The sequence below is a fragment of the Arachis hypogaea genome, chromosome 2, assembly GCF_003086295.3.
Source record: "Arachis hypogaea cultivar Tifrunner chromosome 2, arahy.Tifrunner.gnm2.J5K5, whole genome shotgun sequence".
Classification (NCBI taxonomy): Eukaryota; Viridiplantae; Streptophyta; class Magnoliopsida; order Fabales; family Fabaceae; genus Arachis; species Arachis hypogaea.
In genome coordinates this window covers 8,239,759-8,262,635 of record NC_092037.1, presented here as the reverse complement: position 1 = coordinate 8,262,635, position 22,877 = coordinate 8,239,759, and the positions used below count along the sequence as shown (strand labels likewise).

At 34.2% G+C, this 22,877-nt stretch overlaps 4 protein-coding genes and 1 non-coding gene across 5 annotated transcripts; 3 read left to right on the top strand and 2 right to left on the bottom strand.

The window, feature by feature from the left end:
- Window positions 1–1,634: 1,634 nt before the first annotated feature.
- Window positions 1,635–1,985, top strand: LOC112721268 (BON1-associated protein 2-like). The gene has a single exon (XM_025772341.1). The coding sequence runs from the start codon at window positions 1,635–1,637 to the stop codon at window positions 1,983–1,985; it is 351 nt and encodes a 116-aa protein (XP_025628126.1).
- Window positions 1,986–11,325: 9,340 nt separating this feature from the next.
- Window positions 11,326–12,174, top strand: LOC114924626 (uncharacterized). Its single transcript, XM_029289837.1, has one exon. The coding sequence runs from the start codon at window positions 11,326–11,328 to the stop codon at window positions 12,172–12,174; it is 849 nt and encodes a 282-aa protein (XP_029145670.1).
- A 1,709-nt stretch (window positions 12,175–13,883) lies between these two features.
- LOC140176543 (protein MAIN-LIKE 1-like) lies at window positions 13,884–14,811 on the bottom strand. Its single transcript, XM_072208068.1, has 2 exons — window positions 14,156–14,811; window positions 13,884–13,923 (listed from the first exon to the last, which is right to left on the bottom strand). The coding sequence occupies exons 1-2, from the start codon at window positions 14,809–14,811 to the stop codon at window positions 13,884–13,886; spliced, it is 696 nt and encodes a 231-aa protein (XP_072064169.1).
- Window positions 14,812–17,098: 2,287 nt separating this feature from the next.
- Window positions 17,099–17,169, bottom strand: TRNAG-GCC (transfer RNA glycine (anticodon GCC)). The gene has a single exon. It is a non-coding gene; the product is annotated as a tRNA-Gly (tRNA).
- Window positions 17,170–18,205: 1,036 nt separating this feature from the next.
- LOC112736161 (BON1-associated protein 2) lies at window positions 18,206–21,480 on the top strand. Its single transcript, XM_025785500.3, has 2 exons — window positions 18,206–18,913; window positions 21,232–21,480. Exon 1 carries the CDS (start codon window positions 18,316–18,318, stop codon window positions 18,889–18,891), a length of 576 nt encoding a protein of 191 aa, XP_025641285.1. The 5' UTR covers window positions 18,206–18,315; the 3' UTR covers window positions 18,892–18,913; window positions 21,232–21,480.
- Window positions 21,481–22,877: the final 1,397 nt, after the last annotated feature.

Here is a 22,877-nt window from a genome sequence, read left to right as displayed (position 1 = left end):
CCTATATACCAAAGTCGCCTTTGTCGTGCTTTTCTCATAAGAAGAGTCACAATTCAACCATATTAAGAATACAAAAGGGTTTAGTTGAGAAAGATCGAAAGAGTCACAAGACTAAGATAATTCTTCCATCAATTTCTGATTTATATGAATAAAGATACGCTTTCACATTGTGATATGTTTTTTGTGATTCAATATGAATGATCTGAATTAATAAAATAATTTATTTCAACAGAGTATTATTATGAATCAACTAATATTGGATGGCTTAACTAGTTGGTTAATTCGTTAAAAATTGTTAGAAATATAAAATAGAGTATTAAGTCATTGTATTTGTATGGAATATGAAAAAATTAACGAATTAATATTAAATTTACTTCAATTTAAAATTTTTCCCCCTAACTCAAGAAAGAGTTCAAACATCATTTCACTAATTAATATTATTTATATAAAAATTTTTCGTAAACACTAAAAATCAATTACCAAATAAACAATTATATATTTATACATATTATTTCAGTTAAATAATCTATCAGTCTATCATCAATATAATTAAATTTATTTTAATAAAAAAATTAAATTTATAACAATTTTTTCTATACTCATAACACAACTGTATTTATATACTAATTTTTATTTTAACTTTTTGTGTGTGGAGAGTTATCGGGAAGGTAATCAAATTATTATAGTTTGTATTGTTGGCTAATTCACTCCAGTCTTATTACATATATATAAAAAAGAGTAAATACCTTTTTCAGTTCTTAACTATTTATTCGATGGACTTTGCACCTCTTAATAAATATAAAAACTTAAATTGATTCCTATCTATTTTGATATATTACGTATCAGTCACTTGTTTAGCCATTTTTTTTATTATTGTAAGAATAAGTTACTGACATATCAATAAGTAACATGTTCAAAACTAATTATAGGAACTGAAACGTATATATATTAACATAGATAGGAACCGATTTGGATTTTTATATTTATTAAGAGATACAAAGTCCATCGAACAAATAATTAGGAACTCGAAAGAACATTTATTCCATAAAAAAATCACTAAATCAGTTATATATATATATATATATATATATATATATATATAAGTTAATTTAGTGATTAAATGTTTTTTCATATATTGCGCCATTAATTTGGCCATACATGTTGCATTTTTTTTAGCGCCGTTGTTGCCTATCACACTTGAAAATGTTAAACAAGTTTTTTGGTCCACAACGTTTGAGAAAAACCACACGCACAGCATATTCTATTTCTAACGGCACATCAAAGAAACGTTCCTCTTTCTTTCTCTTTTCTTTCTCTCATATTTCCTCACAAAACTACAACTTAAAATTACATATAAAACATTCTCTTCCCCTTCTCCTTTCTCTCATTATTTTTATTATTCTTTAGCCAAATTAATATTCTTCTATATATATCCAATTAAGTCCCTAAACTTTTAGTTATATTACTTGCCCCCACATAATACATTGTGTAACATTTATATAAAAAATATGTCAAAGAGTTTAGAGATTACTATTTTATCAGCAGAGGATCTTAGAGTGAATGAAAAATCTATAAAAAAAAATGCATTTGTGACGCTTAAAACCGACGCAAGTAGTGCCATGAGGACAACTAAAATGGATGTTGATGGCGGAAACTATCCGACATGGAATGAGAAGGTTATAATGGACGTGCCATTGCATGCAAGTTTCATTACTTTGGAGGTGAATTACAAAGCAATGATGGGAATCAATAGTGTTGGAATTTCAAGGATACGGATTTCGGATATACTAGGAGGCTATGTCTCTCAAAATCAAGTGCAATTTTTGAGCTATAGGTTATGGGATAGAAAGGTTAAGAGAAATGAGGTTATCAATTTTTCGGTTAGAGTCAAAATGCCGGTAATTTCATTGGCGAAGGAGTTGCTGCCGGCTGCCAAAAATAGCTCTAATGCAGTTGTAACTGGAATTCCGGTTAATTGGATTTAAATTATAAAATAATTAATTTAAAGTAAGAACTTACGTGTAATTATTTTTATGTAAAGTTGATATTTAAAAATTATTAAATAATTTAATAAATTTAATTTCATCAAATGAGACTCACCTTTATTTGTTCATCAAATAAAATATATATGGTTTCTTATAAGACCAATCTACTATGATCGGAAGAGGTTTTGGGTGCAAAAACAAGAAAAGCATTTAACTTCATTTCATAAAAAAATAATAAAAACAAAATGATGCATTCCACTTGATAAAAGAGAATTTAATTCCGGTTCTCTTTTATCAGTTTTTCTCTTCGCCATAATAATAAGTATTTTTTATAAAATGTGACATAAATATTTATTTTTTGATAATACTGTTTATAAACTAAATATAATTTTTATATAAATATAATTGTTATTAATTGATTATGTATTTAAATTATTTTTTGATTAATAAAATAAAAAATACACGTAGTAATTATTAAAAGGTTTTGATGTCAAAATAATGTTTAATATAAAAAAATAATAGTGTTAGAAATTAGCATATTTTATAATTTGTAACCATTAATTTAGTTATTATTAATATTTTTAATAGTATAAAATTATATCTAATGATATGAAATTACATATTTTTTTTAATAATTAAATACGGACTAAATTTTAATAAAAATGTTAGTTCCGAGACTTTTTTATAAAAAAAACTACTATGCGTGACAAGCTAAGATTGATTATTTTTATGCCTAATTGATTAGAAAATATTATAGGAATAGTTTAAAAAAAAGAATTAATTTTTAGTTAAACAATATTAATCAACTTTAAAATTCATAATGTAGGATATAAAATTAAGAGTTTAAAATTAAAAATAAGTAAAATAATTTTTAGTTAACTCTTTCTTTTGCATTCCTCCATATAAAAAAGACACTAGCGTTTGGTGTGCATTCTCTCCTTCTGAATTTCATTGAGAAAAAGATATATAATAAACAACAAGAATATAAAATGATATACCAAAACTTAGAATTTAAAATTGAATAAGGACATTGTAACAACACTATTAATAAGAGAGTTCATATATATAATCCATTTTCTCTTTTATTATTAGTTTCGTATGTTGTATGGTAACAATCTTTTTAATAAAAAATAATATAAAAAATATTATTAACTAAAAATATATACATAGCGTTAATACTGTATGTTCTTCTATTTTTATTAATATGTCTCTTTTGAATTAATTTATCTTATATAATTAAGAATTTGTTTGGGGTGAATTTTTATGAAAAAAAATTCAAGTTATCTTTTTTTTAAAAATTTATAAAATAAAAATAATTTTATGTTTAAATATATATCTTATGTAAAAATATTTTTTATATAATAATATATTTAAATATAATAACATAAAAATACTTTTTATCTAATTATTTTGTTAAAACTGTTTTTAATAAATTTTTAAAAAATAATATAAATTATAATTTTTAAAAAATATTTTTTATTTTTTTATATTTTTATTTATACTACTAAAATTTTGTTAAATATACCTAAAAATAAAAAATTATTAATTTTTTAATAATTTAATGGTATCCAAATAAATTTCAAGCAGTGGTTAACACGCCATAATGATAAAGACAATGTATAGTTATATATCTAGCTAGATGAAGGCAGTGTATGTCGTCTTTAATTTCTCCTTCTCAGCATGATGCAGACGTACACAAATTAATAAATATAAAAGTCCATTCTAATTATTATTTCATCCAGCTATGATGATTTGTATATATATATACATATATATCAATTTTACTTCAAAGGAGGGGTTTGCTCCCTACAATATAATATAATGTAATATAATAATAATAATTGATCATGAATTTTAATAATAACATACTGTATATACTTTTAATATAACATATAGTTAATTTATACCCCACATTAGAGAGAAAAAATAATGTTTTTAAAATTAAATAACATACACTAAAAAGAAACGAAAAAATACCTAGAATGTTCAAGAAAAAATTAAAGGTATCAGGCTTTGTACTCCAATTGATGATTCAGAAAGGGAGAGAGAGAGTTTGTTCTCAATTGTATTAAAGTGTGAATGATGTAGTTACAAATGACCGATTAGATTAGAGAGACATTGTTATTTATAAAGTTGTTATTCTAACTGACTCTAACAAATTTCAATAACAGCCTAATACTGACTCAGCATTAAAACTTATTTATACAATACATAATTAACTACTCTTTTTTACTTATACTATCATGCCCCCTCAAATTTAAAGGTGAAAGAAGTTTAACTTTGAGTTTATGTTGCGAAAAGCCAGAAACTTAGCGGACGGGACAACTTTGATCAAGAATCAGCCAATTGAGCAGTACCAGGAATGTGATGAACTTGGAGCACACCCTTGGTGACAAAATCTCTAATAAAATAGAAATCAAATTCAAAGTGCTTGGACTTTGAATGAAGAATGGGGTTTGTAGCTAGCAAGACCGCGTTCATGTTATCACAGTAGATCTTAGGGACGCTCGGCAACAAAACCCGAAACTCTGCCAACAGCTTCCTTAGCCAGATGAGTTCAACAACAGCTAAGGCAAGGGATCGATACTTAGCCTCGGTACTAGAACGGGCCACCACGGATTGCTTCTTCGAAGTCCAAGAAATCAAATTGTTGCCAAGGAACACACACATTCCACTGGTGGATTTGCGATCATCTGGATCACTTCCCCAATCAGAATCACTGTAAGCAGTGAGAGTCAAAGGAGCAGCATTTCGCAAGTGCAGGCCGTAGTCAATAGTTCCCGCTAAATACCTCAAAATGCGTTTGACCGCTCGCCAATGCTCCTCAGTTGGGGCGTGCATGAATTGGCAAACCTTATTGACACAGTAAGCAATCTCAGGTCGTGTCACTGTGAGATATTGCAAGCTGCCCACAAGAGTTCTATACAAAGAGGGATCATCAAATGATGGACTTTCAGTGGCCGAAAGTTTGAGGGTGGATGGAAGTGGAGTAGCACATGACTTGCAATCAGCCATCCCTGCTTTGACAAGCACATCCTGGACATATTTTTCTTGATTAAGGAAGATGCCCCCTTCAGCTGAGCGAGTGATCTGGATGCCAAGAAAATAATGCAAGGTTCCCATATCTTTCAAGGCAAATTGAGAGTCAAGTTGACTAATGAGACCATTAATTTTGGACTGTGAACTGCTAGTGATGATAATGTCATCAACATATATCAAGATAAAAATGGTAGAGGTAGGAGAGAAATGAGTCAGCAAAGAGGAATCAGATCGGGTAGGAGAGAAACCAAGTGCCTGCAACGCTCCCATAAGCTTAGTGTACCAAGCTCGAGGGGCCTGCTTGAGACCATACAATATCGTTGTCAACTTGCACACCATGGAGCTATCACCCTGCTCATATCCTTTTGGCTGCTGCATATAGACATCTTCAAACAAGTCACCATGGAGAAATGCATTATTCACATCCAACTGCCGAATTGGCCAGGACCATGAGAGAGCAAGTGAACGAACCAACCGGATCGTAGTTGGCTTCACTACTGGACTAAATATCTCCTTATAGTCCACACCAGGACGCTGATGAAAGCCTTGGGCAACGAGCCAGGCTTTGTACTTGTCAAGAGAACCATCAGGTTTATACTTTAACCTGAAACACCCATTTCGAGCCAATGGCCTCTCTATCCGCAGGCAATGGCATCAATTGCCATGTATTATTCGTGATTAATGCATCATACTCAGCATTCATGGCTGCTCTCCAATTAGGATCTGCAAGAGCTTGTTTGGTTGTACGGGGTTCTAAAGAAACATGAAGAGCCCGAGATTTACGGATGCCTGCCTTTCCTCGGGTAATCATGGGATGAGCATTCTGAACAGACAGAGGGGAATTAGAAGGGAGAATAATATCAATATCTAAGGTTGGGATATAGATGGGAATGTCAGAGGGAGCAGCAAGGGTTGATGAGCAGCTTGAAACAAAAGAAGGTATAGATGTAGGTGGTGGAGGTTGAGGTCGAGGTGAGATGGTTGAAACCAGTGGGATAGAGGGTGTAGGCGCAGGCAGTGACCACCTATTTGTTCGTTTACCAGGTTCGGCACGAAATCATAAATAAGCTCTACCAAGGATTGCCAAGTATTTGGTACTGACTTTCCTCCGCCCTTTTTAGTAACCAAATGAAACAGCAGGAAGACCAAACCGAGAGTGAGCAGCATAAAGAAAGCGGGATTTGTGAATGAGTCCGAATCAGAACCAGATGAAGAGCCATAGTCAAGAAACTTGGAACTAACAAAGGAAAACTTGGTTTCATCAAAGATTACATCTCGAGTCACAATCACTCTCCCTGAGGCAAGAAGACATTTATAGCCTTTTTGTGAAGTGCCATAGCCAATGAACACAGCTGAGACAGATCTAAAGTCCAATTTGTACCGATTGTAGGGCCTTAAATGTGGATAGCACAAAGAACTAAAGATCCTGAAATGATCATAGGTCGGATGCCTGCCAAACAAAACTTCAGTAGGCGACTTGTTGCCCAAAATAGGTGTTGGCAGGGCATTAACAAGCTGAACAGCAGTGGTGAAGGCATCACCCCAGAATCTCAGCAGCATGGAGGTTGTGGCAAGCAAAGTTAAGCCCATTTCTACCACATGGCAATGCTTTCGCTCCGCAGAACCATTCTGTTGGTGAATGTGCGGGCAGGTGAACCTGTGAGTGATACCTTTTTCTTGCTGCTGCTTAGACAAACTCACATACTCAAGTGCATTATCACTTTGAAAACTCTTCAATTTGGTATTTAACTGTAATTCCATCATACTTTGAAAATGTGCAAAAACTGATTTAAGCTTAGCTCTAGTTTTGATTAGATAAATTCAAGTGTATTTGAAAAAAGCATCAATGAAATTAACAAAGTAAACATGACCATTGTTATCAGGTGAGGGAGCTGGTCCCCAAATATCAAAATACACAAGTTCAAGAGGCTTGGTATACACTAAATTTGAGCGAGCAAATGGCATTTGATGCGACTTGCCAAGACAACAAGCATGATAGACAGATTTATTTGAAACAGAAAAAGGGAGTTTACAATCTTTAAAGACATGAGACAAGACACTATTAGACGGATGACCGAGTCTGGCATGCCATAGGGCAGCCTAATCGTCAGGCATGACACTTGAAAGAATGGCTGCAGGTGCATTAGGTGAAGCCAAAGAGAAATTGAGAAATTTGTAGAGTCCTCGATCAACAATGCTTCTGAAGACAACTTCTTTAGAATCCTGTGATTTAATACAGCAATCTGAGTCATGGAACTCAAAAAAAACCTTGTTATCACAACAAAATTTGTAAACACTTAACAAATTTTTTGTTATATCTGGCATATGCAGCAACTTATGAACAATCAAAGATGTAGAGCTCAAATCAGAATTTACAATAGCATTTCCAACAAAATTAATGTGCAAATCTGTGCCGTTTTCAACAACCACCTCCTCTGATCCTTCATACGCTGCTTTGTTCATCAGATTTTGCTCGTTTGGAGTCATATGATCCCTTTAGTGTTATTATATGACTTTTTAAAAAGATAGTACCTTTATATATATATATATATATATATATATATATATATATATATATATATATATATATATCATAAGTCATCCACTTGAAAACAAGTAACTGACTACACACAACGCAAAACTTTTATGTTTAAGATGAAATTTAAATAGTGCTGACCTACCAAGTCATACCCATATAATTTTTTATTATATGAATTATTAACATCTTTAAAAGGTTTTTAAATTAATAACATTTTGTATATATGATTTTATTAACACTTTAATTTTCAAATATATCACTACAGAGTAATTCACATTACATACTTTTTTTTATAACAAAAAATTTCATTCATAAAAAATGTTAAACGGCATGCACTTACAAATAATAATAATGATAATAATAATAATTAGATTTAGAGCTAATAAAATTACAACCATCAATAAATGTTAAATAGATAAATTCTGACTATTTTATTATTATTATTTTTTTTTGGTTATCAAATAATTCGTAAGACATACATTCTTTATCATGTGTGAGGTGGAACTTATCTTGCACTGTATGTGACATAAGAATACATTATTGAGATCATATCTTGGCAATTACCATGCAATGCTACTTTGGCTTCTTCTTCGTAGGAAGGACCAAGCTGCTCATGCCACAATAACTAAGCAGAGGACGTAATTAGGCACTCTTAGGTAGTTTTTAGTTACCACTTTAGGATGACTATATATTATTATTATTATTATTATTGGTTCCTTTTGGCAATGGCCAACATACATCTTGCATTTCTAAAAGTGTACTTAGAGTCGAAGTCACTTGAAAACTATATGATGTTTTTATAATGATGCCGACTAGATTAATTTTCTCAAAGGAGTTGTATGTATTCAGATGATCGATAGACATTATTGTTCAATAGTAATTATTTTTGTTCATTTTTGAGGGAATGAAAACTTTTGATCAGTTACAATTTATGAGTTGAATATATAGGAAGTGGTATTTATAAGGGATTTTGACGATTACGTCGATGATTGTCTAGAAGGTATAAAAATTATAGAAAAATAGCATAAATTAGAGCAGATATTCTATCTTATATTTATAGTGCATATATATAAATTTGGAAGTGATTTATACTAGATTTAAGAAGATTTTTTTTAGTTGTTTATGGTATTCTCCGGTACGACAGATTAACAATTAATTCATTGCGAATTTAAGCTCCATCTAAAAATTTGTTGTTGACCAATGAATTACTGCATGTATAAAATAGAATTCAAACTCCCAACAGTTATTTAAGTGGACGAATTAACTAATCCCTCGACCAACTTTAGTTGTTAGATTCTAGCTTAATTTAACAAAATATGATTTGGGTTGAAATTTTATAGCCCAAATATGCCCCAAGAGTGAATTTGAGCCAAGAGAATGTTATAAGCCTAATTAGAGATACGGAATTGTATGCAACAGTTATAACTTTTGGTTTACTGAGCAACGCCCAATCTAACATTTATTCTATTGGACAAAAAGTATTGTAATGAGATTATGAAAACATAATTAGCATTCGTTATTTTGTTTTCTTATCTTTTAGAACTAAAACTTTGTTTAAAAATTAGTTGAGTAAGAATTGCAAAAGAATTCACACCTACAGATACCCATAAAAATTATCTGCAACAGAAAAATTAGGGCAATTTACTGATTTAAATAAAATGGTCGAAACCTTTACCTAAATGTGCAAAACGGATTATTGTTACGTGCATGTGCAAAAACCCAATTTTATGTAATCCGTGGCAACCCACCACGGTTTCTGAAATGTGCATAAACCGTGGTAGGTCCCAACGGTTTACGAAGGAGGCGTGGCATGCATAAACCGTGGTAAGTCACCACGGTTTATGAGGAAACTGAACTGGTCATAAACCCTTGCGGGTTACAACGGTTTATGTGGGTTCAATTATGGCCAGAAAACCTTGTAGGTTCCCACGGTTTACAATGACGGGAACTCTATATATATGTGGGTGATTCAAGCTCCATAAGAGATCATTCTCACAATGGCTAGTGAGGAAGAGAGTTTTCTTGCCTTAGTCCATTGCTCTGGAAAAATAAAAAAAAAGCAAAAGCCATGGTATAAAGTTTACCGACAGAGAACCACTGAGCATTTTTATCAGTTCGTCCATGAGTTTGTCATATTTGAAGAACATCATCTTGGAGAAGCTTGGCGTGTTGGGTAGCAAGTGGGTTAAGAAACTATTCTACAAGATTCCTATCGCGGTTGTCTCGACCGGTGTTCAGTATGATACCTTTGCGGTTAAGGCTGATGAAGATATTAGGGTTTTGTTTTACTGTGTAAGGAGTTTTTCGGAGATCAGAATCCATGAGTTGTTCGCGAAGTTGGAGGTTGGTGTCGATAGTTCTGGGGCATCCGCTCCAGTTCCTAGCCCTGCTGCCGCGGGTGGTGCATCTAGTTCGATGCCTGCGGTCAGACCGTATCTTCCGCCGGTTCAATGTCCTTCGTTTGCGGCTGATTTAGACCGAACGGAGGTTGTTGGTTCTGTACCTTTGGAGAATGCAGCAGTCATTGAGCCTCCTCACGTTGTGGGCACCGGTGGTGGCCTGTTACCTTATATCGAAGACTTTGGTGGACCTGATCAAGTAGAGAATGCAATGCGTGACGATGAGTCTGACCAGGAGCCTGTTGATATCGTAGGTGACAGCGACGATGACACAGGTGGCGATCCACATGCGCCGCATTGGCCTTCAAGTTCTGCTTCTCAGCAGTACCATCCACACTTCTCCACACTAAACTTGGATGCTCTTGGTCAACAGGAAGACGGTGGTAACACAGTGGGGGGATCTTCTACAGAATTTCAGATTGGGCAATCATTCCAGAACAAAGATGAAGCTGTGCTGAGTGTCAAGGACTATAGCATCCGGCGAGGTGTTGAGTACAGAGTCATCGAATCAGATCATTTGAAGTATCATGGAAAATGCAAGGAATCCGGCAAGGATTGTAGTTAGTTGATTCGTGTAGCGCTTCGTGCACGAAAGGGCACTTCGGAGGTTAGGAGGTACAACGAGCCACACACATGCTTGGCAAGTTCTATTTCAAGTGATCACCGTCAGCTGGATTACCACGTTATCTGTGCGAGGATTGTTCCTTTGGTTAGGGCAGATGCTGCGGTTACGGTAAAGGTACTCCAACAAGCGACAGAAGCCGATTACGGTTTCAGGCCTAGTTACAGGAAGGTTTGGATGGCCAAGCAGAAGGCAGTAGCACAAATATATGGAGATTGGGAAGAGTCTTACGCGGAGTTGCCACGTTGGATGCTAAGGGTCCAGTCGACAATGCCCGGAACAATCACGGTGTTGAAGACGTCTCCTGTTCGGATTGGTGGTGGGGTTGATGAGTCGACGGTGTACTTTCACTGATTTTTCTGGACATTTCCACCCTGTATCGAGGCATTCCGGCATTGCAAGCCCCTCGTCAGTATTGATGGTACCCACTTGTATGGGAAGTATGGAGGAACGCTGCTGTTGGCGATAGCTCAGGACGGGAACTCGAACATCCTCCCGATAGCATTTGCCCTTGTGGAGGGCGAAAATGCAGAGTCGTGGTCATTCTTCTTGTCCAACCTCCGACAGCATGTGACTCCTCAGGAGGGTATCCTTGTTATCTCTGACAGGCATAATGGGATCAAGGCAGCACTTGAGGCACCTGAGACTGGGTGGCTGCCTCCTCGGGCTTTCTGAGCCTACTGTATTAGGCATGTGGCTACGAATTTCGCCCTAACGTTCAAAGGTAAGGAATCAAGGAGGATGTTGGTGAATGTTGCCTACGCAAAGACTAAAGCTGAGTTTTACTACTGGTTTGACATCATGCGGACTGAGAATCCAGCAATGTGTGACTGGGCCAACCGGATGGAGTATGACAAATGGACCCAACATGAGGATGGTGGTCGACGGTTCGGGCACATGACCACAAACATCAGTGAGTGTGTGAACTCCGTGCTAAAGGGAACTCGCAACCTCCCGGTCACATCGTTGGTGAAGTCAACTTACGGGAGGCTTGCTCAGCTATTTGTGGTACGGGGACAAACAGCAGACGCACAACACGGATCTGGGCATGAATTCTGTCAGGCATTGGTCAAGGCTATTGATCGGAACCTCAGAGACTCTAGGTGCTTCACTGTGACGTTATACGACAGGCATCAGTCCGAGTACACCGTCGCAGAGACAACACCAACCGGGAGCTTCTCGCTGGGTAGCTATAGAGTTTCCCTTAAGGATCACCGATGCGACTGTGGCCACTTTCAGGCGCTGCATTATCCTTGTTGCCACGCCATTGCGTGTTGCGCCTACTCCCGGCTTAACTGGGCGTCATATGTTCACGAGGTGTATCGTATGAATGAGGTGTTCAATGTTTACAGGCAGGGGTTTCTCCCACGTATCCTTGAAGGACTATTGCCTCCATATGCTGGGCCTACCATCATTCCTGACCCTAATATGCGGCGTGATAAGGAAGGTCGTCCAAAGGCAACCAGGATCCGTGGAAGTATGGATCAGTCTCAGGAGAACCAGCCAAAGCGTTGTGGGCTATGCCGTCAGGATGGGCATATGCGGAGGAACTGTCACCAGCGAAGACAGAGTGGTGGAGGGGATGCCTAGATCTCATGTCGTCTAAAATGCCGTCTATGCTGTTTCAGTTGTTTCGGGGTCTAGATAATTTTGGTAATGTAAGGGTTGGTTAAGTCTATGACTGTCAACATGTTTCTTTAATGCAAAAATTTCATACGAATAAATTCCTGTTATTTTACCTGTTTGATTAAACCACTTTTGTGTCGTTCATATTGTGCATTATAATTTATACCGTAGAGCTACATATCAAAGAAGCTGAAACCGGTTAAACTGCTTGGTCGAAAGAAAAATAACATTTAACATAGGTCTCAAAGCAACAAGTACTCAATAGCATGCTAAATACATAAACTAACAAAGTCCCTACCGGACGGGAAGATATAACATAAATAATCAGAATCCTCAATGGTGTCACTGTCATCATCGTCGAACTGGCCAAGCAGGTGACCTCCGGTGCCACATCGAGGAGGACGCCTCACCCGCCTCGGTCTCTGATCTGCCGCTGGTGCAGAGGGCTGTGCGGGAACCGCGCTGAAAGCAGAGGCAGGTGTCCCTCCTAACGCAAACCATGGGTCAGACGGAGATGCTACAGGCTCGTTGAGGTCAACTGCCAACTGGGCCTGAACGTCGTCACTCCGTGGCTACTGATCAGCAAACTGGGCATGCTCCTCAGGCATCTGTGGCCTATAATGGGTACCATCATCATCCCTGAGAATGTCTGCTATATCCCTGTAGAACTCGAACTCAGTAACAGGATCATCAATGTCCATCCCGACAGCAGCGGTAGTAAACTCAGCAAAAGCATGTGGGGTCACGTTCCCAAAGAGCTGAGAGCTAGTACCCACGTCGAACGTCGGCTGATCCATAGCTGAGGCTGAACCAACTACCTCCTCACTGGGCACGTGATGAGTGCCCTCACCCTGCTCGGATGGTCCTCTATCACGAGCACCTCGACGGTCAGGCCGCGCAGGCTGCCGTCTGCCTCTACGTCGAGGAACACGGAAATCCACTGCATCCCTAGGCTCAGCTCCAGGAACGTCCTCCTCCAAACGGTCGGCAAACTCCCTCCACTCGCGATCGGTGGTCCGGGTCCCTATACGGCGACGCCGATCGACTCGTCTGTTATCTGGTCTGTCATAAACGTGCACTCTAGGAGGTGCCTGGGACGACCCTCTGTGACGCGCCTCCTCAGTCAAGACAATGGGCCTCGGATCCTGAAATGCTACATCTGGGGATAGGAACCTGTGCGCCACACGGCACCACCACTCCAGGTACTCTGCTGATGGACCGGGGTCGAGGACTCGATCGACCCATATGACTGACTGAAGCCTGTTCTCCCAAAGCTGATGCCACTCCTGATAATACGTGGGAAACCACCGGTCCCCACCCCTACCATCCTTCGCATGTAGCCAATCTATGTTCAGAGCTGACTGAAGGAGATGCTGAACACCGCCGAACTGGGGTAGAACCCTATCGACCTGATGCCACTCAATCGCAGCAAAATATATCAGGCTAGTGACGGCCGTCCATAGCCTTTGGTGCTCGTCAACTAGTATCTCCGGATGAATAACAGCAGCAACATCAACAGAAGAATAAGGCTCCCACACAAACTGTATCGAAACAGTAAGAGTTTCATCAGACAATGACATTTAAGAAAAACCAGTTCAAGTATCAGCAATAAATAAATGACTCACATCGTGGACACGCAGTCGATCCAGTGCAAGGCGTGCGGAAACTAATCTCTATGCCCCTGCATCGTTCCTCGGCACAAATGTCGCCCACCTACAATTTTAAGTGAAATGATGTCAAAACAAAGAATAACACATGTTGTTTTTACAATTTATGAACGGATAGTCCTAAACCCTACCTAGAAGCAAGAGGAAACCCGAACCCGTCAAAACCAGTGGGCCTCAGAGTCGGAAACCTCTAGAAAATCCAAGACTGTAGTAGCTGTAGCGGCCCAGCCAAGTTAACAACGTTCCTGTTTGTCTCACGACAAAGACACCTATACAACCATGCCAGTGCAGCCGATCCCCAGCTATATCTGCCCAAGTCGTCCAATGATGCCAAATAAGGCAACCAGCGAAGGTGGACCCGGTTTGCGTTCTTGTCCGCAAACAGCTGAGACGACAACAGCATCAGGATATAAGCACGTGCGTATACACACACGGTCTCATTAGTAGCATCTGCAGGGAGAACCCGGTACCTCTCGTGGAACCATGTGTAGCACACTGTCATCTGCTTCACTTTACTCTGTGGAGGTAACTCCCCAAACAACTCCCGGAACCACACCCATGCTGGTCTACCGTGTTCCATCAGATTCTCAAACTCAGTCAGGCACCCACTAACGGGCGCACCATCAATCGGCAAACCCAGCTGATATGCGACATCCTGCAAAGTAATGGTGCACTCACCAAACGGCATGTGGAACGTGTGGGTCTCCGGACGCCACCGCTCAATAAATGCGCTAAGGAGAGCCTCATCAACCCAGAACCACTGACTGTTTAGCCTAGCCAGATGATACAAGCCCGCGGTCTCTAGATACGGTATAATCCGGTCATGTAAGGGCATATTCTGTTGCCTCCTAACGGCGCTAATAACCCTACTAGGCTGCAAAACATGGATAACAAAATCCCTTAACATACACCCATTACTAACAACATCAAACATAATTTTTGTAAAAATTATTAGAATCGTCACATTAAATTCATTGATTCTCTTATTGTGTAATAAACAATGAAACTACGAATACTATGCACTCATGATAAGATTAAAAATAAAGAAAAAAATATTTTTCAATAAATTATTAACATTTATAACAAAATATTTTACAAAAATACTATTAACCAGACTAACAAAATAAATAAGCATGATAAAATATTTTTACTAACAATACCGATAATAATATTAACACTTACATAGACAATATTAGTAAACGTCTCACATTTTGATTTACAGTAACCATAATAATATCAATATTTATGTAAATAACATTAATCAGAATAATATTACAAATAAACATCATAAAATATTTTTACTAAGAATATTCCTAATAATATCAATATTTATATTAGTATGAATTTTAATAATAATAATAATAATAACAATAATACTAACTAACCTCTTCGTCGATATATCTTGCCACGTGAGCAACGCCATTTAGTGGTACAAACGATCCTCACCCTCCATTGGCTCCACCACCCACTCCTCCTTCAAACCTCCAAAGTTTTCCCAAATTCCTCTCAACACAAGAAGCCTTTCTTTTTTTTTTGTGCTGATACAAATGATCCGTCCCAAGCTTCGGCGGATTAGGTATATATAGCACCACACACATAAATCGCAGTGGGTTAGCGGGTTTTACGTGTAATCCATACTCTTCATAAACCGTGCTGACTTACCACGGTTTATGCATGCCACGCCTCCTTCGTAAACTGCTGGGACCTCCCACGGTTTACAATGACCAAAGTTTTTCCATAAACCGTCCCAGCCACGGTTTATGCACATTTCAGAAACCGTGGTGGATTGCCACGGATTACATAGAATTGGATTTTTGCACATGCACATAACAACAATTCATTTTGCACATTTAGGTAAAGGATTCTGTCATTTTATTTAAATAAGTAAATTGCCCAAAAAATTATTTAAAACTCGCAAAATCCTTACGAAGACCGAAATCTGTCCCAGAAATAAATGAACATGGAAGTGGAGATTGAAATACCTGTCTTATAGGAACTCGTGAAATTTCTGCAAAGAAAAATTTATTTAAATAACCTAATATATATAATGTTATGTAATAAATTTTAAATCCTAAACCAAGAATTGTTATATTAGTTTGTTGGAATTTTTTTTATTTCATTTTATTTTAATTTGTATATTAGAATTTTTGGTGTGTATGTTGTTTATATTAAATTTGTGTTTAATTAAATTATATTTAATTGAATTGTATTATTTTAGATGTTATTATAACTGTATTAATTTTTAAAAATTTAATCTCTGTCTCCATCGCAATAAAAAAAAGAATAAATAAGAACCTGTGACAAAAATAGAATAGGAATAGGGATGAGAGAGGAGTATCTGTCCCATAAAAAACTATTGTCATCCCTAGTTTGAGATTGTTCTTGTAGAAAAAAAAGTATATAAATTAAATTTGTTTTAAAATATATTCCATGAGATGAGAATAATTTTCAAAACTTTAATTATCTAGCTATGTCTCGTTGTTCAAATATGTTATGCGTTAGGTCTTTGACTCATCAATGTCATGCCAAATACTAGTACATGTATATAGTGCATTTGAATTCCAATGTGAAAAATGTTAATTTATCAAAATTCACACCTTTGAGTTTCCAAAGAGGAAAAATATTTATTTAATTCACGATTCATGGTAATCACAACGAAATTATTTGGTACATGAAATAACGCACGCAGGTACTTGTTGCTTGTTCGTAGATTTGTCTCTCGAATGTGGATAAGTACTTATATATATATACAAAGGTGGATACTACAATGAAGATGGCATAATTGTCTTCATATGAGTATATTTCTTTTTGACCTTTGGATGATGGATTGTATGGTTAGATTTTGATATTTATAAAAGTGTTGTTTTTGTTTAAAGTGTGGCTAAATAAATAAACCACACTTTTAACCAAAGCATCTTCATGAGAAGATATTTTTGCCATCTTCATTGTAGTATCCACCATATACATATACAAATACAGTACTCTTGATTCTTGAAGAATTAGTAAGTTAGAGGTAGTTACAACCAAATGTATTGCAAGCGAACTTGTATTATTTCGAGAATTTCATCATGTAATAAAAGTCTTACATGGTCTTTTTTAAAATAATAAAAATAAAATAAAAAAAGAGCTCAGACGGCACTTGAGTTCATCCATTAGGATCAGAACGTGAAGGACCCTATCCAACACAAAGTTTGGATTACATCACAGCTCTCAACAAATTTTGCACCAGCCGGGAATCGAACCCGGGTCTGTACCGTGGCAGGGTACTATTCTACCACTAGACCACTGGTGCTTTGATGAAATTTAGTTAATTGGTTTTTAATTTTAATAAAAACAACTTTCTTACCACTTCTCTTATCCCACAAACATATACACACAATCTCTTGTGAATTTAGGAGTGCAGCTGCAACTTTTTTAGATGATTTAATTAGAATCGAAATGATTTAATGCGTTAAAAATTTAAAAAATATATTTTTATTCTTTAGATATATTAATATAAAAGAGAATGGTTTAAAATTAATTTGGGAGAAGTTTTTGTTTGTCCCACAAAAAATAATTCTAGATCCAACTAATTTTAGAAGTTTAAATTTTTTAATATGTCAAATTCAAGCTTATGAAATAGTTTGATAGGCCATTTTTGGACCTATAAATATATAATTTTATTGTACTAAAAAGTATAATAACGAGGACTTGATTTATTTAAAGACTTTTATTTATTACCTTATTTATTTTTTTTAACTACCTGTATATATTTTTTTTTATGGATGGAGTTTGGATGATATTTCAAGAAGATTAAAGTATCTGTCATCTTTTGAGTAAAGTGTCATAAGTCAAAAATGGTATTTACACTTAGATAATTTAAGGATTAAGTACAATTTAGGAAGTGTGTGGTCATGACATGTTGAGATAGATGCGACACATATAATAATTACACCAAGACTTAATCTTAGAGTTAAAGATGAGAAAGGAAAAGATTTAAAAGACAGTGAAGGTGAAGAGAGAGAGTATAAATGTTAGGGTTATGCGAGATATGATAAAAATTAGGGAAGAACAGTGTCGTTTGCAAATAAAGAGGTCAATGATTTAGAGTTGTCAGGAATCATTTTGTCCCATGTTAAAGTTTTCTGAAATTATTTTATCTTTTGCTAGAATTGACGAAGCCAAAAATCTAAGTGATTGACGGAATTAATTGTTAAGGACGTAATTAATTTTAGTTAAAGATTAAAACGTCTGATTTAAAATTTTTTAGGACAAAAATAGATATATATTCTAAAATTAATTAAAACATAAACCGATTTAATTTAAATTTCGAATCGAATTACGCTTTGAAAAGATTTCGCTATCAACTATTACTTCAAACCCACGTGCCAAAGAGTTCACAATTTACAAGTCCCTTCCTTCATTCCGAAAAAGGAAAAAGAAGAGCTCTCAAAATACTATGGATTCTATCGAAACGAAACCAAGAACCCTCGAGCTGACGGTGCTTTCCGCCGAGAACCTCCGCGTGAACGGAAAACCCGCCACCAAGAACGTGTTCGTGGTGGTACGCGCCGAATCCCTAACCGCCCACACGACGTCGTGTAAAGGAAACGGCAGCAACTCCAACGGCTTTGTCTCGTGGAACGAGAAGTTTGTTGTGGAAGTTGCGGCACACGCGCGTAGCATCGCGTTTGAGGTGAAGTGCAAGACGTCCCCCACGGGATCCGTTAGGGACGTTGGGGTTGCCAGGGTGGCACTATCTGATTTCCTGGGAACCATTGTACCTGATCACTGCCTTCAGTTCTTGTGTTACCGGTTAAGGGATTGGGATGGCTTGAAGAATGGCGTTATTAATTTCTCCGTTAGGGATTTGACCGCTGCTCCGCCGCTTGGGAAGGTGGTTGGTGGTGGCTGTGACGGTTTTCATGGGTTCCAAGAGGTGGTTGGTGTAAAGAGTGAGTGTTGTTCTTCTTCATCTGCTTCTGATAATGCGGTTGTTACTGGCATTCCTGTTTGGTGGAGAAACAACATCTGATTACAGCTGGCAAAATTATTCAGTATGTTCATTAATCATTACTAGAAGCTTTTATTTTATTTTATGTTTGAATCTGTGGTTAACTCCTCTATATTAGATTGGAAGATCACCTAAGTTTATGAGATCTAGAAAATGCAACTTGCCAGCGTTAAAAAGTGTTTTGCAAAATTTGAATAACTAATTCTTAGAGTGAAGGTTGCATTGGAAGTAGGAACTCACTATATATGAGCTAGTTTCTAATTTGTATTTAAGTTTGAATATGTTAACATAATGTGTGGTGTTATTGTTTTCATAGAATTTTAATTTCTTAACTTACATCGTTCGAGTCTTGTGAATCAAAACTATCTTCGTTGAAAAAGTTCTATTTCTTTTGTGAGAGTGGGATAGTTGAGTTTCTGCATCACTGGTTTGGCAAAATGTTGGGTTTTTTTGTAGTAATTTGTGAGATTTAATTTTTTAAAATATTTTTTATTTTTATTTCGGACCACATTCCTGCAGAAATTATTTTTAATATGGAAGTGGAGATGGTGTTTTATTTATATATTGATATTTGAAGTGTATTACAGCATTATTTCAAGTTTTCAACAGTCTCCTATGTGTTTCAACACTTTCCTGTGTATCGACTAGGATGTTGTCACGTGTTGTAACATACTTCTTTAGTGTTGATCTTTTCTACAAAATTTACCTATCTATAATGATATCAAATAATTTCATTTCTAACAAAAACATCAATATTTTTTTTATATAAAAAAATTAGTCACATTTCTGCTATAAAAAATTAATTCGTCACAAATTTAAATTTTGTATTGTAGTTTAACATATTTTTAAAAATAAGTTAAAATGAAATAATTTTTTTAAGTTATAAAATTATGTTTGATAAAATAATTTTAGTAAACATATATAATAGAAGATAATTTTTTTCAATTTAAAAATTATAGATTGATTTTTGAACAAATCACAAGCATATAATCTTTTATTTTATTAAATAAAAAATGAGATATTTATATTTTTGAACGAGATAATTTTTTTTTGTCAAATCGAGTTTAAAATGACTCAATCAATTGAAATAAACAAAACAGATTAATATATATTATTTTGATGTGGATATGCCGTTGAGAATAGGAATATAGGATCCTACTAGTTAATGTTTCAGTTATCTTATCGAATTTATATATCATAATGTAATGTTAATGTACTGTAATTATGTAATGGTATTTCTAGCGTGAAAGCAATTTACTTCCTCTATTTTTCGCTTTTAATTTGGATTCGATTAATAAGAATTTCCATTCTAGATGGTTTAATTTGTTGCGTCCGAATGTGATATAATTTGTTGGAATGATATGTATGGTGACCTAATTTTAGGAATTTAGGCATTAGATTAGATATAATATTCTGGTGGAAGTAAAACAATTTCCTTATACATACGTGTTTCAGTTCTACCCGTTTCACGAAACTCTTCTTTGATTGGATTTTACAGATTTTTGTTAGTGTTTGGGTTAACTTTTGCAAATATATATCTGTATCAATTTGTGTTTCAAAAATTAATTTTAACTAAAATTATATTGATGTTAATGTAATTTATGGTGGGAATATTATTTACATGATTTTCTTCATTGAGATGCATGATTATTAAAGAGAATATATTATATTTTATATGGTAAATTTTAGTATGTTTATATTTATATTTATAATATTTTCGGTAGTTATCAAATATTATTATCATTGAAGTCATTCTTTTTTTTATATTTTGATAAAAAAAATTTAGTACAATTTGATAAATAACCTTGCTAAATAACAAAAAGTATTATTTTAATTTGAATAATATTTTTTAAAATAATATAATTATTATAATTACTATAATATAAACATATTAAAATAATTTTTATATTACTTTTATTCATACTATTAAATTTAAAATAAAGAACACTAACATTTAAAATAAGAAATATGAGATTGATTAAGTTGATACATATCTAAGGGTTTTAACTAATAATCATATATTTAAATAGGAAGTTTTTTAAAATAATAATACTCAATTTAATTCTTAAAAATTAAAATTAAATTTAAATTAAAATTTAAAATTATAATGATTTAATTTAATCCAAAAATTTATAATAGTAATTCACATTATTAGTAATCTCATTATAATAGTGAAGGCTGAACTGCTGAATCATAAAAATAAGGTGAAAATTTAGGTGAAATTAATTTTATGTGAAATTGATAACTAAAAATTGTTAGATAAAAATTTAGTTAAATTAGTCAAATTATCTAACAGTTCTCAAGTCAAATTCACGTAAAGTCCATTACACCTGTATCTAACTTTCTACCTAAAAATAAAAGGGGCTGCGGCGGCGGTGTGGCAGCTGGAAAATGGTGAAGTAGCAACTGGTAAGTGTAAATGCGGCGCATTCAGTGTGGCGGTGATAAAATCGATGACTGTGATCCTTGTCTTTACTCTTATCTATCTAGTCAAAAAGTGACCAAAAAACTCAAAAAAGTACAAAACCTATATTATTTTAATTTAATATTGCTTAGAGTTCAAGACCATGTCAATGAATATAGAGGAAAATTTTAAATTTGTTTTCAAAAGTATTTCAAACTACAAAAGTTCATATAAGAATTAAATTGTTTGACTATTTGAAGGAATGTATAAGTAACAATTAATAAACAAATATAATTATGTATGAAAAATAGGTTATTTGTATAAAGATATGTTTAAAAAATATACTGAAAATAAGTTAAATAATTAATGTATTTATATTATTATAATTATTCGTGTATTATAAAATTTGATTAGACTAATGTCGTAGACAACGATGTTTATGATCCGTCCAAATTTATGGTGAACCTCAGCCCGGGACCTAATGCTTTTTTCTTTTTTCTTTCCGCAACTCTAAAGATTGCTTTGGTTTGCACTTTTTTTATTTCTAGTATTTTTTATTTTCAAAATTTTATAAAAAAAAATAAGAGATAAAAATTTAAAATAAAATTTTATTATTTTACTATTTTTTAAATAAAATCTAAAATATAAAAATTACTGAAAATAAAAATAAAAATGAAAATGAAAATACCAAACAAATACAGCTTAAGCTTTGCTTTATTTCCATTATAAGCCAAAGTGCCAAACTAACATATTTATGATTCATGATATTGTTCAAATGACTGAGTCCACTAAGCACACTTGTGACTTGTGACAAACCCTTCTTCCTTCCTATTTCCAAATCAGTTAATTACTTAATCTACCCACTGTTGATGTAAAAATAATCAATTAATATTTGATGAATTATACGGTAAAAATGTAAGTTTATATATTTTTTTATGAGATAAAATAATATTTGAGAAAATTATAACCCATGTTTTAAATAGTAATAATATAATAAAAAATAATTATAAAAAAATTATATTTTTTTTCATATAACTTTAATTTGTATAATAAAGTATCTCCTTAATATTTATGTGAAAATGAAAGTAAAAAGCCAATTTAAAATGTAGTTGTGTTTATCGGTTATATATTTATCATTATACAATATACATCAAACTAAAAATATTTACTATTTTATATATTATTTTTCAATTTCACAGCCATAGAATTTAAAATTACTAACGGCAAAATAGAGAAAAAAGAATTATTACAATTTTACAGGTAGTATTAGTAAAATTAGAACAACAAAATACAATTCAGCATATTGATATTTTTTATTTTTAAGTTAATTGAGGTATTTTTTTTCACATTTATATTATTAATTTAAAAGAAAGAAATGTCAATAAATTGAAAGTTATGCTGTGTTTTGCTGTTCCAATTTCATTAGTACGACCTGTTAAATTGGAATAATTTTTTTTTTATTTTTCTCAACAAAATTGGGAAATGAGATGTAGAAAAATAAATATTTGTATTTTGATGTAAAATAGTAAATATGTAAATTATGTGTTTAATAATGGAGGAGCGTTAGTTTGGAATATTTTTTAATAAAAAAAATTAAAAATAG

Bases quoted from the DNA above. Each gene is read 5' to 3' on its own strand.
- LOC112721268 (XM_025772341.1), top strand. From the start codon at position 1,635: ATGGATGTTGATGGCGGAAACTATCCGACATGGAATGAGAAGGTTATA.
- LOC114924626 (XM_029289837.1), top strand. From the start codon at position 11,326: ATGTTGGTGAATGTTGCCTACGCAAAGACTAAAGCTGAGTTTTACTAC.
- LOC140176543 (XM_072208068.1), bottom strand. From the start codon at position 14,811: ATGTTTGATGTTGTTAGTAATGGGTGTATGTTAAGGGATTTTGTTATC. The intron at 13,924-14,155 runs GTTGTATAGGTG...TTAAAATTGTAG, and splicing joins GGATCGGCTGCACTGGCATG to GTGGGCGACATTTGTGCCGA.
- LOC112736161 (XM_025785500.3), top strand. From the start codon at position 18,316: ATGGATTCTATCGAAACGAAACCAAGAACCCTCGAGCTGACGGTGCTT.